Source organism: Castanea sativa, chromosome 2 (assembly GCF_040712315.1).
Source record: "Castanea sativa cultivar Marrone di Chiusa Pesio chromosome 2, ASM4071231v1".
Lineage (NCBI taxonomy): Eukaryota > Viridiplantae > Streptophyta > Magnoliopsida > Fagales > Fagaceae > Castanea > Castanea sativa.
Genome location: NC_134014.1, coordinates 38,698,374 through 38,714,201, shown reverse-complemented (window position 1 = coordinate 38,714,201; position 15,828 = coordinate 38,698,374). Strand labels below are relative to the sequence as shown.

Below are 15,828 nucleotides of genomic sequence, written 5' to 3'. Positions count from 1 at the left end.
AGGAAGGATTTGAGAATTCAAGAGCCCGACCCTGCGGTTGGGAGAGTCAACGCGACGTTCAAGGAGCCCGTACACCGCATCATTAATAGGATAAAAAATGAGCCGTATTTTAAGCGACCGAACAGGATGGCGGGCGACCCGTCAAGAAGAAACCAGAATTTGTATTGCTCCTATCATAGGGATAAAGGGCACACCACCGAGCAGTGTAGGGTGTTGAAAGATCACCTGGAATAGTTGGTGAAGGTGGGGCATTTGAAAGAGTTTCTGGTGGAGACTGGGAATCAAGAGACCGGATAGGCTGATCGGCTGCATCGAAACCCTCTCCTACCCCCTTTGGGAGTGATAGAGGTCATCCACGCCGCACCGAGGGCGATTAGAGCACCCACAGCAAAATGGATGTTGATTGTGGTGTCAGCGAAAGGAAGCGTGAGCAAACAACCCCCGAGTAAGAAGCCGAGGTACAGTAGACAACCCATTGCGTTCGACGATGACAACCTGGAAGGTACTGCTCAGCCCCACCACGATGCTTTAATAGTCATGGCTCAAATAAGGGGGTTTATAGTGAAGAGAATAATGATGGATCAAGGGAGTGGCGTAGATGTAATGTACCCGGACCTATACAGGGGGCTCGGCTTGAAAAAGGGGGACTTATCCAAGTATGATACACCTTTAATGGGATTCGATGGGCATATGGTGATTCCAGAAGGGCAGATTTCGCTCCCAGTTATCATGGGAGGCAGGGAGGTAATGGTGACGTTCATAGTGGTCGCCTCTTTCTCACCGTACACAGCAATATTCGAAAGGCCATGGATACATGACATAGGGGCTGTGTCGTCCACCTTGCATGTAAAAGTCAAGTTCCGAACTGATGAAGGGATTACAGTAATAAGGGGTGATCAGCAAGCGGCTAAACAGTGTTTGGTAGCCACGGCAATCAAACAAACAGAAAAGAAGGAATCAGCCGAGAAGGCACCCCTATAGCAATTACAGAATCCCCAAGTGGAGGGGACCAACGCTGCCGAGGATTTGGTAAGCGTAAAGATCTTACCGGGAAGTGAAAGGAGTATTCAGATAGGGGCAGGCTTGAACGATGGGGAAAGGGTGCAGCTACTACTGTTCCTCATACAAAACGTGGATGTGTTTGCATGGAATCCATATGAGGTGCTTAGTGTCGACCTCGAGTTCATAGTTCACAAGCTGAATGTGGATCCTCTGTGCCCCCCCAAGAAACAGAGACCGAGAAGGTCTCCTAAGGAGCATGTGGAAGCCGTCAAACAAGAAGTGGGGAAGCTGAGAGAGGCGGGGGCCATAAAGGAAACATTCTTTTCAGAATGGTTCGCAAACACGTGGTCGTGAAAAAGAAGAGCGGCAAGTGGAGAGTTTGTGTTGATTTTACCGATCTGAACCGAGCATGTCCGAAGGATTCGTTTTCGATGCCAAAAATCGACCAATTGTGGACGCTACGTGCGGGCACTCGAGAATGAGTTTCCTTGATGCTTTCCAGGGCTATCACTAGATTTCCCTAGTTGCCGAAGACTAGGAGAAGACGGCATTTTTAACGCCCGATGCTAACTACCACTATATCGTGATGCTGTTCGGTTTGAAGAATGCGGGAGTCACTTATTAACGAATGATGACGATGATGTTTAGGGATAAGATTGGACGGACGGTGGAAGTATACATTGATGACATGGTGATAAAGAGCAAGCAAGAAGGACAGCACGTTGGCGACCTGAAAGAAGTGTTCGAGATACTCCGACGACACCGGCTGCGCCTCAACGCTGATAAGTGTGCATTCGGGGTTGGATCCGGCAGGTTCCTGGGTTATTTGATTACTGAACGGGGGATAGAAGTCAGCTCCGATCAAATTGAAGTTGTGAAATGTCTCAAACCGTCGGGCAATCCGAAAGAGGTTCAAAAGCTTACTGGTATGCTGGCTATTCTCAACCGATTTATTTCCAAGTTCGCTGATCGATGCCAGCCTTTTTACCAACTTCTGAAGAAGTGGAGGGGGTTCCAGTGGGACGAGGAGTGTGACAGGGCCTTCCAAGATCTAAAGGATTACCTTGGCCGGGTACTGACATTGTCAGCCCTAGAACCGAGAGAAGACTTGTACATGTACCTCTCAGTATTCGAGCACGCAGCGAGCGCCGTACTACTGAGGGATAATGGTGCACAACTCCCGATTTATTACATCAGCAAGACGCTAGTCGACGTGGAGACCAGGTACTTACCACTGGAAAAACTGGTGCTGACACTTGTGCACTCCACCCGAAAATTACCCCATTATTTTCAGGCCCACACAGTCCACGTCTTGACCGAGTACCCGCTCCAGTCATTGTTGAGGAGATCTGACTTTATGGGGAGGATAGCCAAGTGGGGACTCGACTGGGCTCCTTTGACATTAGATACAATCTGAGGAACTCAGTGAAGGGACAGGTACTTGTGGATTTTATTACCGAGTTTTCGCCGAGAGGTATGGACATAACCTTATAGTAGAAGTCAAGCCATGGAAGGTGTTTGTGGACGGAGTGTCCAATGCGGCTGGAGCAGGGGCAGGGATCGTGGTCATCACCCCGGAAGATCTGAAGCTAGAACACTCATTCAAGTTAGGCTTTAGGGCTTCTAATAGTGAGGCCGAATATGAGGCTCTACTAGCAGGACTAAGGGTTGTCACGGATTTGGGGGCAAAGGAGGTAGAAATATACTCGGACTCCCTCCTCGTAGTAAGTTAGGTCCAAGGGAACTTCGAGGCCAAGGATCCCCGGATGATAGAATATCCGTGGCTAGCAAAACAGATGATGGGTAACTTTGTGGCAGTCAAGATCGAGCAGATAGCCCGGGGACAGAATCGGCACGCTGATTCTTTGGCAACTCTAGCATCATCAATAGCTGACGAGGTACCTCGGCTGACCAGGGTGGAGTTGGTGCCCGAGCCAAGTATTGCCACCAGGACACTGATTCTACAGGTCACTGAAGCCGAGAAGTGCTGGATGGATCCAATCATCGACTTCCTTTCAGAAGATCGAGCCCCGGAAGATGAGAAAGAGGTAGCCAGAGTACAGCGAACTTCCGCTCGGTACTGGTTATCTGCCGACTGGAAGCTATATCGCAGATCATTCGAAGGGCTATACCTGCAGTGCCTTCGCCCTAGCCAGGCTAAAGAACTGTTAGCCGAACTGCATAAGGGAGTCTGCGGTAGGCAGGGAAGATTCAGTTGGAGGGGTTGGCAATTTCAGAGGGAAAAGACTAGAGAAAGTAATATCAATCCTCCCCAAGGAAGAAAGGGAAAAGTTAGTGAGAAAAGAGGAGAGACTCAAGAAACGGGCCTGCCGAGCATAGCGCCACCTGTGGTAGGAAATCCAAAAGCCCACTATACAAATAGATTGTGAGCCCAAACTCCTCTGAGGCCCAGCAACCCTATTTTGGATCGCACATTTAGCATATTTAATTAGGTTGTGAGTTACGGAATTACCTAATTTACCATCTAAGAGCATCCACAGCAGTGGAGCTAAAAATTTAGCTTTTTAGCTTCACAAAAAGTTACTTTATCTATTTTACCTATACATTTTACAAAACATGCTGCAGCAGTGGATCTATTTTAACTTTCAACACAATAAAATAATATAAACTTCACAATAAAATAATATATCTACTACAATAAAATAATATATTCATTACAATAAATAACAATCACAACCAACCACTATCACTACCACTACCACCACCGCCACCGACTCTTCCACCGCCACCGCAATCACTACCGCCGCCCACTGTCACCGCCGCCACCGCCGCCACGTAATAGAATAATATATTATCTACAATAAACAACAATCACACTGTCATCACCACTTGTCACTACCATCACCGCCATTGCAATGCCACCACCACTGCAACCGCCACCATCAAAAAAATTATTTTTTCTCACCAATATTAAATATTAATAATCTACCTCTTAAAATTTATTACTAAAATATTATAAAACATTACTTAATTTTATTTTCTTATTATTCTTTATTTTATTTTTCTTTTTTATCTTATTTGTTGTTTTCTCCCAAATACCCGTATTTTTTTTCCTCTTTGTTTGTTTCATTTCTTCAATCCTCGAACTTTTCTTTCGAAAGTGAATGAGAGACGAGAGAGAGGCACGGTGATAAAAGATCGGCGGTGAGCTCAACCAAAAACCCGAGATCAAACTCATAAGGATCGGCGGCGTGGGTCTGAGCTAATCGGCGGCTTGGAGGGTCGGTGACGGTGTGGGTTTGAGAGCTTGGGACGGAGTGGGTCTGAGGTTGAGAGGGTTGCTCGGCGGTGGGTCGGTGACGGTGGGTCTCAGCTGGTGGGTCTCGGCGACGGTGAGCTTGAGAGAGTTGAGAGCTTCGGACGGCGTGGGTCTCGGCGACGGTGAGCTTGAGAGAGGACGGCGTGGGTCTCGGCGACGGTGAGCTTGAGAGAGTTGAGAGCTTCGGACGGCGTGGGTCTCGGCGACGGTGAGCTTGAGAGAGGACGGCGTGGGTCTCGGCGACGGTGAGCTTGAGAGAGTTGAGAGCTTCGGACGGCGTGGGTCGGTGACGGGCCGGCGGCGGTGAGCTTGAGTGAGTTGAGAGAGTTGAAAGAGGAGATGAGAGTTGAAAGCTTCAGTGCAAGAGTGACTGAAAGAGAGAGAGAGAGAGAGAGAGAGAGAGAGAGAGAGGCCGAATAAAAAATTCTTTTTTTTTTATAACTCTCAGCTACAGTGCTCATGTATTGATACATGAGCACTGTAGCGCAAAGCTAAATTTTTTTAGCTTTGCCTCCACTGCTGCAGGATGGTTTTTGGGGTTTGAGTGGAGCTAAAATAGCAATATAGCTATTTAGCTCCACTGCTGTGAATGCTCTAAGAGAAAGAGATACTATTAAAGGCATCAAAATCTGGAGGTTTAGAGATGCTATGAAACCAAATTTTAATGTTCATTAAAAAAAAAAAATGAAAACAAAATTTGAAACGTCGCTTTTCCGGCTACAAAATTAAGAAGACTAAAAGAAGTCCAAGTCATAAAGGTAAAAAGATAATAACATGAGGCCCATGTCTCTCGGCAGGAGAGGGTTAAATCAGAAGACAAGTTAGAGTTTTTCAGAATTTTAATTCCACACGGCACATTTTCTAGGCTATCATCTATTGATTCTATTTATGTTGCAACGGGCCACGAACAGCTCCGTTTTACACATGGCTAGATTGGTGCCTCTTAACCTCTTCACACCTTATTATTGCATTAACTATATCATTTCCTTCATTTATTCTCTTGTTGTTGAAATAGCACTGGTACGAGATTGCTTTTTTGAAAATTCAAACTTGATAAATTGCTTAATGATTACCCTTCTATGTATACAATTTAGGAACGCCAATCTTACACACATAATCACAAATAGGTTATTTTAGAAGGAAGCAAAGCCGTCAAACTCTTATTACTTGGAGATCTAATATATGCACCAAATAGGCAAATACTTCTGTGGAGCTCTTTTAGTCACCACATCGTGATAAGCATGCGTTACCGTGTCAGTGTAGCAAACCAAATCCAACAGACCCAAAAAAAAAAAAGAAACAAGCAACCATTTTAATTAGTAACTTGCCAGCTAATGGGGCCTTTTTTCAAAATCCATATCAAGCATTCACATATGGACTATAGCCACTGTTTGCTCTGCCTTTTTTTCCCATAATAATTCCATTCCACCTCTCCTTGCTGCTTCTCGGAATATTCTACTCAAATCCGTTCACGAACACACCCAAATTCACACCTAATCCCACAACATTCTTGCATTTAAATTCAGCACTCACATATGTTATAAAATTATTACACTCTAATTCATTTCTTTCATTATTCCCCGCAAAGAAAACAGCAGAAAAAAAAGCAAAGCTAAAAAAGCAGAAGTTGCCACGCATGTGGTCCCCCATCCTTATTCCGTACCATGGCCCCGTTCGTACCTTTACACGTACTCTCTTCACCTTCTCAATTTTATAAAATCCCACTTCCCTCTCCATTTCCACAATGCCTCAAACTCAAAGAACACTCCCCATTTTCTCAAAAATAGATATAGTTTTAACCTCTTCCTCCTCTTCAGTCTTAACACATGAGAGAAGGAACAGGAACAACAGCATCGATTACAAGAGATGGAGAGTCAGGATCTTTCACCACCCCAGGTGGACGCATCTCGTCCGTCCCTGGGATTCCCTCTGGGCACAGCCCTCCTCTTGATCATCATCTTCAGCTTGAGTGGTATCTTCTCTTGCTGCTATCATTGGGACAAGTTCAAAGCACTCCGTGATTCTTTCTCTCAAGACCAACCCAATGATTCTGAGTCTGATATCGAATCTTCACCCTCAAAACCTAAGCCCACAACCACGGTATTAATTTCTTCTTCTCTCTAAAACTTTTGTAGCTCAACTGATACTTCTGCTAACAAAATTCTCATTATCAAATTATGAAAAAAGAAAAAAAGAGAACCCACAAAACAGTATAACATAATAAGTAAGAACTGTCAGTAATTACTTATTTTTGTTTATACTAATTGTTTTTTTTTTTGTGTGGGGGAAACAGGGTTTGAAGCAAAATCAAAGCCAAAGCTTGCCTGTATTGATGCCAGGGGATCGGATTCCAAAGTTCATAGCAATGCCATGTCCATGTAACCCTCCACATCCAGAAAAGGTAGTGGTAAAAGTGCAAAAGCCACCAAAGCCACTACCACGTCTACCAGTGCCTTTGTACTAGCAAAGTGACCATTTGTTGTATATGTTATGTGTGACACCGATGGAAGCAAATATTACTTTCGAATCCCCTGCAAAAGCACTAGGTTTACCACTATTGTTATTAGCCAACTAGAACAGGCCGATTTGTAAATTTTTACTACAGTATTTCATTTAATCCAAGTGTTGTAGTAAATTTTGTAATTATTTAAAGAGGGAAGAGAGTTGATCAGTCAGTGCCATACAAATCCAATTTGGTTGCTGAAGTTGCAACGCTTGGTTTTGTTGGTTCTTTTATGGATCTTCAAATTTAAGACACCCAGAACTTAATTAATTAATTGACATGATAGTCCTTTGTTTCTACTTTATTGGCGTATAAATTGCTCTCTTTGTATCCTTATGGGTTTGAATCCCACAATTTGGAATGGAAAACCAATCTCAAAATTTTTAATTTCCTTTAACCTTTGTTTTAATAAATCTACGAAGTTTTAGCAGAATTTTCCCAAATTGAACTGAGAATATGGCCAATAAAATAGGCAAAATGGCTCTATATGTTGATGACAAGACCACTCCAAATTTGGGGCTTCGAAAATTCAATGTAATGTTTTCCTTTGTCTACTGTCATCATTTAGGCAATCCCACAAGATTTTACTTTTTCATTGCAAGGATAATCGTATTTGATGTGCTCACTGCTCATAATGATAGTTGATAAGTTATCATTATCTTTCAAATGAGTTAGTTGATATGCCTCTTTCTGAATAAGAAGCGTGGTTCTTAAGCCTAAGGGAAAGAAATGCAAAAGGTAATTACTCATTTTAGGTAAAAAGCCATTAGTCACTCATTCAATTATCTATGTGGTCTGCTATGTTTTAAGAAAAAAGGCATTTTGGCAATAAATACATTCCTAGGCCTAAAAGGGCATTTTTTTTAGACAATATTGTATAACACACACACATATATATATATAAGGGAAGGGGATGAAACAAGGGAATACATGCACATATCAATATCAAAACTACATACGATAGTTAGTGTTACGGAGTAAGTGATAAATCCCTTCTTAATATACCTTGTTGAGGTGGGATGACTTGACCTCTTTTGCTTTTGATGATATCTTAATATCAAAAATTCGTATTTGACAAGAAGCCCTAAGTTTGGTTAGAGAAAGCATCTCTTTTTTCTCTTTTTCATTGTATGCCTTAACAATTAAACTTCATCAGTTTAGTATAAAGACAGAAAATGAAAATATCAAGAATTCATAGAAAAATATTATAAATTTACCCATTAATAATTTTTAATACATCATGCTTAAAAAAGAAAAAATAGAGAGCATAAATAAGGAGGGACACTCGTGCTATTAAGTATTCACAAGATATTATGAAAAGTGGTGCCGCAACATGATGAGCAACAGAGGACATGCTCTACCACTTGGGTGTTGGTGCCAAAGCTAGCCCCCCATGTCCTAATTTCACTGTTGCTAATCTAAGCGACTATAAGACCACTTTCTTCCCCTTTTTTTTTTGTTGAGAAACTCCACTTTCTTCCCTAGTACTACAAGTTTGTACCCTTTCCGTGATTGTTGCTAGTACAGTTAACTTTTTTCATTTCACTTTGCTTTATTATTGAGATTTTGACCATCCCTATTCACAAGTCGACACTACAAAATTTTAAGACAAAAACTGTCCCCACTGCCCACATTTATCCCTTGTTCATACGGCGCTCAAATTAATATCATTCCTCCCTCAACTCTGCTCAACATCCAAAGAAATCTCATTTTATGTATGCATAAAAATAAATCACATTTTATGTATGCATCAAAAGAAATCTCATTTTTATTTTATGTATGCATAAAACAAAAATAAAAAGTTCACATTTTATCTACCTTTATTTTCAATTTAGGTTGTGCTAGTGGGGGTGGGGAAGCCAAAGAGAATGAACCATTAACAGGTCCTACCCAAAGTATAATTGGCCCTAATGGTTCATCAAATTAGACCCAGTCCAATCAAGACATCATGAAAATTGAGGATGGCAATCCCCCCAAGGAGGCCGAGGAATAGATACTTCTCGTGAGACATGAGGAAAGCCACAAAAGCTATAAGATTGGAAGTTGAGGAGAATCATTGTAACAAACGAATAAAAGTAGGAAAACTTTCCAGATAAAATATCAATCACCTCTACATTAAATGCCCTTTAACAACTCATTTTGCCACATTAATAGCGGAATAACCCCTGAACAATGCTCTCACAAGCTTGTAACTTACTTTACCACTATTAGCAAAGCAATTATGGGACAAGTATCCAAAGAGAAATCAATAGCCCTCTAAGTGGAAGGCTAAGATACAATTCAAATAGCTATAAAAGGGAGGAAGATCCCATCTAAGAGGGGATCAAAAAATAAGAGAGAGAAAAGAGAGAAGAATCATATCATAAGTTGTAACTCCACTCAAGAACAAGTGATCCTCGGCTAGCCTGAGGAGAGTGATAAATAAGATTTAGTTTCCATTTGTTCACCTTCTATCTTTGTTGGGTTATCCCGGTACTTTTTCTCATTTCTTTAATCACAAAGCGGCTTCTTTAAGGAATCAAAATGTTGGCCTATATTCCCATCTCTACAAATTAGTTGTATTGGGTCTCCATCTTATCCTATTCTCAGTGAGTTGGGCCTGAGATTAAGTTCTGTCCCCTACAGCTAGTATTGGTCATCTTTGGATTCTTTTCCTACTTAATATGCACACAGTAAAGTACCAATGTTGAAATCCCATTTGGTTGCAGAAATTTTTGCCTCAAAATGTTTGTTTCCTAAGTAAAAAGGTATTGTTTCTCAATTTTGTTTTCAAGTACTGTCTTGTTCTCTTTTTAAGAAAGTAAGAAGGAGATGATGATGGAATTTATAGTTGTAACTTGTAAATTGCAATCTCAAAGAGTGGCGGAGTCACCCCATATTTTTTTTTATTATTTAATTATATTTTAAAACTTTGTAGAGATTGTAAGACCCAATGAAGAATTTGTCCACTACCCAAGTGATCGCTAAAAAAATAACCCAAAACTTTGAACCCTAAAGGTTCCGTTGGAAACATATAAGAAGAGCATGGTGAAATCTACCATGAATGTGATGGTGGCAATTCTAGTAAGTGAAAGGTTAAAGTAGAAGTTCTTAGGAAGGAATTTCTTCAACTTCAGTAAGATGTCCAGTAAGTATTACACACTTACATCCAACAATTGCTACCCTATTGCAGAAGTGACAAGAAATGGAATGCATTTACCTCTAGAAAATGAGAAATAATACAAGTTTGCTTTTGAAAAATAATCTCAAACTTTAAATTCAATAGTTGGTGGATGAGGGATTTGAACCCTAATAATATTTTCATTGGAAACATATAATAGGGGTAATTATTAAGCGCTTTTGAAGTATGATAATGTAGTGCTCTCTCTTCTCACATTTATAGTGGACCCCACTGATTAAATTCATAATGAAGTCTACTATGATTGTGACAATAGCAGTTCTAGACTTCTAGTAACCAAAAGGTTAAAGTAGAAGTTCTTAAGAAGGAATTCCTTCAACTTTAACAAGATGTCTAGCGAGTATTACATGAACTACATCCAGCAGTCGCTACTCACATTTATAGTGGGCCCTATTGATTAAATCCATGATGAAGTCTACTATAAATGTAATAGTAGAAGTTCTCAACTTCTAGTAACCAAAAGGTTAAAGTAGAAGTTCTTAAGAAGGAATTCCTTCAACTTCAACAAGATGTCTAGCAAGTATTACATGAACTACATCCAGCAGTTGCTACCCCTCTTGCTAGAAATAAAACATGTCTACTTTTAGAAAATAAGAAACAAAATACGTTTTCTTTTAAAAAATAACATTGAATCCATAAGATGAAAGAAGTCTAGAATCCAGAAGAAAAAATAGAGAGACAAAAGTTTGATTTTTATTGATAGAATAAATTGTTAAAAATGTTTACAAACTTGTAGGTCTATTTGTTTTTTGTTTTATTTTGTTTTTTGGTTTTATTATCAGAGATAGAATTTTACTTTAGCATAATCTAAGTGTATATGTGTATGAAGCTCTCTAAAGACTTGAACTCTGACCCTTGCCTCCTTACTCCACAAGAACTTGTACTTGTTAAGTGACCATCACACTAATGGTGCGTGGTGGTGCATGAAGACCTATTTAAAGACTCCATAAAAATAAATTACGATTCTAAATAAGTATTAATTAATATATAATCATAATAGGAACCAAATTTGACCTAACAAACATTAAAAACAACTACAAACAAGGAAATAACTACCCTAAACCTAAAATTTCAAAAGTTACAAATTAAATACCAAAATTAATACCCTAATAGTGTGCAGTGGTGCATGGAGGCCTATTTAAAGGCTCCATAAAACTTAATAGTCAATAAATTATGATTCTAAATAAGTCTTAATTAATCATAATAGTAACCAAATTTGACCTAAAAAACATTAAAAACAACTACAAACAAGGAAATAACTACCCTAAACCTAAAATTTCAAAAGTTACAAATTAGATACCAAAATTAATAAATAATAAAGTCTAATTGTAGATTCTATCCTACATCAATACATGCTTGGTTGTATAAAGATAATGAGTTTATATACAATACATCAATGACTTATGACTTGTTTTACACACACACACTCATATGTGCCCATGCACGAGCGAGCAAACACACACATATACGTGTGTTCTGCATTTTTTTTTTTACCTGCATATCTCTTCAATTATAAATCTGTCATTTATCTAAATTATAAGTACTTTAATTATAAGTTCGCTTACGGACATATCACTTTCCATACTCTGCTAATGTATAAACTCATCACTATTGGATTTTTGTACTTTCATGTGGCTCAAAAACTGATACTTGAGCATATAATGTCAATCTATGCACTAATCTTCGAGTTGATGCATAAATATGTGTGAATTTGGGTGTGAGAAGGGATATGTTCCTGGTATTATTTTTCATTGACAGGCATCAAACTATCAAGTATGTCTTGCAAGTTGATTTGAATGCTTAATCAATGGGAATGGCAATCCAATGACACGATGGAAAAATATCTTGTATGGATGGCCCTCTTCAATTATTTAGAAGTTCTGTTTAGTTAAAATATCTTGCAAGTTGCAATATCATTTGAGTGCTTAAATCTCAAATCCATTTGACACCATCTGAAATGACTAATATATTGGACTAGGTGATGCAGTAGTTTATTTATTTATTTTTATATAAAATAAAAATTATGCTTCAACCTAATTTATACGTATATGGGTGTGAAGTTACTTCTCAGAGACATAAACAATTAATAATCAGAAGATGTTATACTAATTAAATTAATAATTACTACTAATTAAGCAGATGTATCATCATCAACAACCCAATGACTCCAACCGTACAACTGAAATTTTCTTCATGGAACTCATTTCATTTTTGTCCGGCAAATTAAAGCATAGATGGCCGCCATAGACGCAACCTGGCCCATTTTGGCTAATTGTATGCGTTGAATTCAAAGACTGTCTCTGTAAACGTACGGATGACAAGCAGTTCATCTAATAATGGGTCCCTTCTGCACCAATTTCACATGGGACAGAAGCCTTTCAATGGACAATCCATAGTGGTTTTCTGAGTGGTCTTATCCCAACAGTGGCTGATGATGTCTTTTATTTATTTGTTTATTTATTATTTTATAATTAAGCCATCTTCTTTGTGTAATGCCAAAGATAAATTGTCTTAATCAAATTTTAAAACACTATCTTAATGCCACTTTAATAATGGTGGGATAAACATAATTTAGCAAAAAGAAAGTCGTGGATATAGTTTGATACTTTGATCATTATGTTTAGTATCAAAACAATTATGAATCTTAAGAGTCCATCAAAAGATTCAAAACAGCCACATGCCTCTAGCTCTAGGTAGAGATTATTTGGCTGTTATATTTTCATGCATTGACTGTTAAGTTGGAATAAAATTACCCTAAGATGATATCATGAAATATGTTCATATTATCATATATAATAACTATAGTTATCACATGTGAGTCTCTTTTAGCTCAAATAATAATGTATAGTAATGTGTTTAGTCGTTGAATGATAAGATACATCAGTTAAATTATATTTATACTTAAACTAATTAAGATCTGTCTTGTCTAACTCTATAATAAAAAGTAATTATTATAAAACATTTGTTATAAGTTTAAATTCTATTTATATATTAAAAATAATTAGATTCAAAAAAAAAATTAATGACAAAAGAATATGAAATAATACATTTAAAAAAGAAAAAAGAAAAAGTGGGCTTGCACATGCAGTTACAATTTTCAACTCACTCAAATCTTACTCATCTATGACGAGAAATTGCTCGAGTAATAGTGAGATTTACCACTATTTAAACTCTTGACTCCGAAACCTACCGGTGTGATGAGTCCTAATAACTCCTAATTACTAAGTCCAGCCCCAAATATCAAATAATGCAATTTAGATTGTATCGCATAATTTATTGTACTGAAAATGGGATGCCAGGTAGGATTGTACGACCTGATCTCAGATGCTTCTCTTATCAGAATCTGCACAAAGCTTATTCCAAGCAAATATGAACAAACATACAGGATTCGAAAACAATCAAAGCCAGGTTAGTACCTTTTTTTTTTTGAGAAGCAAGCCAGGATGGTACCTAATAATATTACATATCACCGCTATTCTTTTTCTGTAAGGTTATAATTAACATCGAACAAAAGTAAAATAAAACCTAGTAGGACACGAAAATAACGTAAAAAGAAAAGAAAATGTATTAGAGTCGGAAATAGTAGGCTTTTGCCTATAAACCCAACAGGTTGATGATGTTGATGGAGTGGGCAACTCCAAGCACAAGAAATCGATCGAGTAGATCTTCTAATAATGAGTAGTTATAATGGAATTCCTCGTAAAAGTTAGGTATAAATGTTAAAAAGCATGAATGATACATTTTCAACCGTTCATTAAAATAAACATTAAACAAGGAAACTTTTTGTTTTTGTTTTCTCCTATGGTCCTTTCCATTTTTATGGTACACACAGGATTAGTTACAAGAGTAGTTGTCTTATTAAAAAAAAAAGAAAAAGAAAAAGAGGAGTTGATGCACATGTAATTTAATTAACCTTTGGAACCATCTAATGTGCTCCTAAGAGTCAAAATAGATGTGCTTTTTTTTTTTTTTGAGAGAGTTTTAACCTATGGTTTATTGTAATCTAATGAATCAGTAGGGTTAAGTGGTGGGAAGCCCATCACAAAAATTAGGTAGATAAGGGTCATCTTTTCATAAAATATTATAATGCGGTTTTGGATGAGGAAAAAATACATTGGTCAAGTTGCATGAGTGGTATTCTTGCTCCAACGCTAACGTACACCCTTCCTCGACGTGGTAAAATTAACTTTTGAAAGCTTAAGAACATAATTTGGATCACAAATTTTGTACAACATTATGGTAGCCAATTATGAATATGATAAAAAAAAATTTGGTGGGTTAATATGAAAGTAATTGTCTATTATTCACAGTTGAGCACTTTATCAAGTTGTAGTAAATGATGTGATTTGTTTAAGAAAATCACATATGATCATATTCAAGTTGCACATGATGTCTTTTATTCATATTAAATTAAATAAAATATGAATTTATAGATGATCAAATAGTAAATAACAATCAATTGACACAAAATTTGGTGTATGATTAAGAACATAAAAACATGTAATTTAATGACAAGCTTGTCAAAATATTAATATAGTATAAAATTTTATTAATTGGTGTAACTTTAACCAAGAATTATCCTACATAATTTGCATTGTCACTGTGTACTTACAACATGTTTGAAAATTAAAATAAGAGAGTATTAGTAATTAAAATAAAGAGACTTTTGGTCTTTGTAAAGACTATTTTGTCCCTAAAGTCACTAACACCGTCTGTGCACCGTTTTATTAAACAAATTATTATTTTTTTGTTCTTTCTTTCTTTCTTCATCTCTCACCCACGCTAAGCTCTCCCTTCTCTCTCTGTCTTTCCGATCTGGAGCTTTCTCCAGAAACAAAAATCCAAGCATGGCCGAGCAACCATGAAATTCACTCTCTTCCCTCTTCGATCTAAACGGAGTAGAGCCTCCATGCTCCTCCACGGTGAACCTCAGCCAACACCACCACAAAACCCCAAACCCCAAACCCACTCATTGAAAATCACTCTCTTCCCTATCTGATTCTCACTCCCTCAAAACCCTAAACCTGTTAAGAATCCACGAAGATCATCACAGAGCATTACTCAAAACCCAGTTTCAAAACCCAACGGCTAGTGCTTCAACGGCTAGTTCCAGTACTTGAAGAAGTGTCACGGAACGATGTCGTTCTATTTAACAGTTGTACAGGTATTTAAATGAAACGATGCGTTTCATTTATGTGGAATTGAACTTATGAATACGCTGCGTTTCATGTAATGCATCAGCTCTAGGTGGTTAGGTAGTTTTCAGTTAGTTAGTTAGCTCCTCATTTCCCTCCACATTTCACGGATCAATTCTGTGAATTTAGGAGTCGTTGATCAGGTGGTTAAGGGTACTTTGTATTATAAATACTGTACATTGAGTGCAATAGAAAATCAAGCAATTCATTTTCTTTTCTCTCCAATCAATCTTATTTTCTCTCTCGCATCTCTCTCTGTTTTTCTTATCTTCTTCTACTGTGTGTGTTCATTGCTTCACATTGAATCTTTCATAGTGTGAATGCCATTGTTGCATTCTTGGAAAGCTTACTTATAAATTCTTTTCATGGTATCAGAGCTTACGATTCTACCTTCAATGGCAGAAACTACTTCAGCTTCAACCTCAACAACCATACCTTCAACTTCTACATCTAACTCCATCAATCTCACAAATCAACCTCTGCTATTGCTGTCAAATATGTCAAATATGATGACAGTCAAACTGGATTCTTCCAATTACATCGTTTTGAAGCATCAGATTTCCATGGTGCTAGAAACTTACTCCATGATTGAACTTCTTGATGAAGTTTCACTTGTTCCTGAGAAATTTCTCAAGGACTTATCTGGTGCTACAACCTCAGTACTTAACCC

The 15,828-nt window shown here is 38.0% G+C and overlaps 2 protein-coding genes across 2 annotated transcripts; both read left to right on the top strand.

The window, feature by feature from the left end:
- The first annotated feature begins 396 nt into the window (after window positions 1-396).
- LOC142625310 (uncharacterized) lies at window positions 397-981 on the top strand. The gene has a single exon (XM_075798989.1). The coding sequence runs from the start codon at window positions 397-399 to the stop codon at window positions 979-981; it is 585 nt and encodes a 194-aa protein (XP_075655104.1).
- A 5,050-nt stretch (window positions 982-6,031) lies between these two features.
- Window positions 6,032-7,084, top strand: LOC142623455 (uncharacterized protein At5g65660). Its single transcript, XM_075796874.1, has 2 exons — window positions 6,032-6,382; window positions 6,576-7,084. The coding sequence occupies exons 1-2, from the start codon at window positions 6,149-6,151 to the stop codon at window positions 6,744-6,746; spliced, it is 405 nt and encodes a 134-aa protein (XP_075652989.1). The 5' UTR covers window positions 6,032-6,148; the 3' UTR covers window positions 6,747-7,084.
- Window positions 7,085-15,828: the final 8,744 nt, after the last annotated feature.

Excerpts from the sequence above, each read along its gene's own strand:
- LOC142623455 (XM_075796874.1), top strand. The coding sequence starts at position 6,149 with ATGGAGAGTCAGGATCTTTCACCACCCCAGGTGGACGCATCTCGTCCG. Across the intron at positions 6,383-6,575 it reads AACCTAAGCCCACAACCACG|GGTTTGAAGCAAAATCAAAG; the intron begins GTATTAATTTCT and ends TGGGGGAAACAG.
- LOC142625310 (XM_075798989.1), top strand. The coding sequence starts at position 397 with ATGTTGATTGTGGTGTCAGCGAAAGGAAGCGTGAGCAAACAACCCCCG.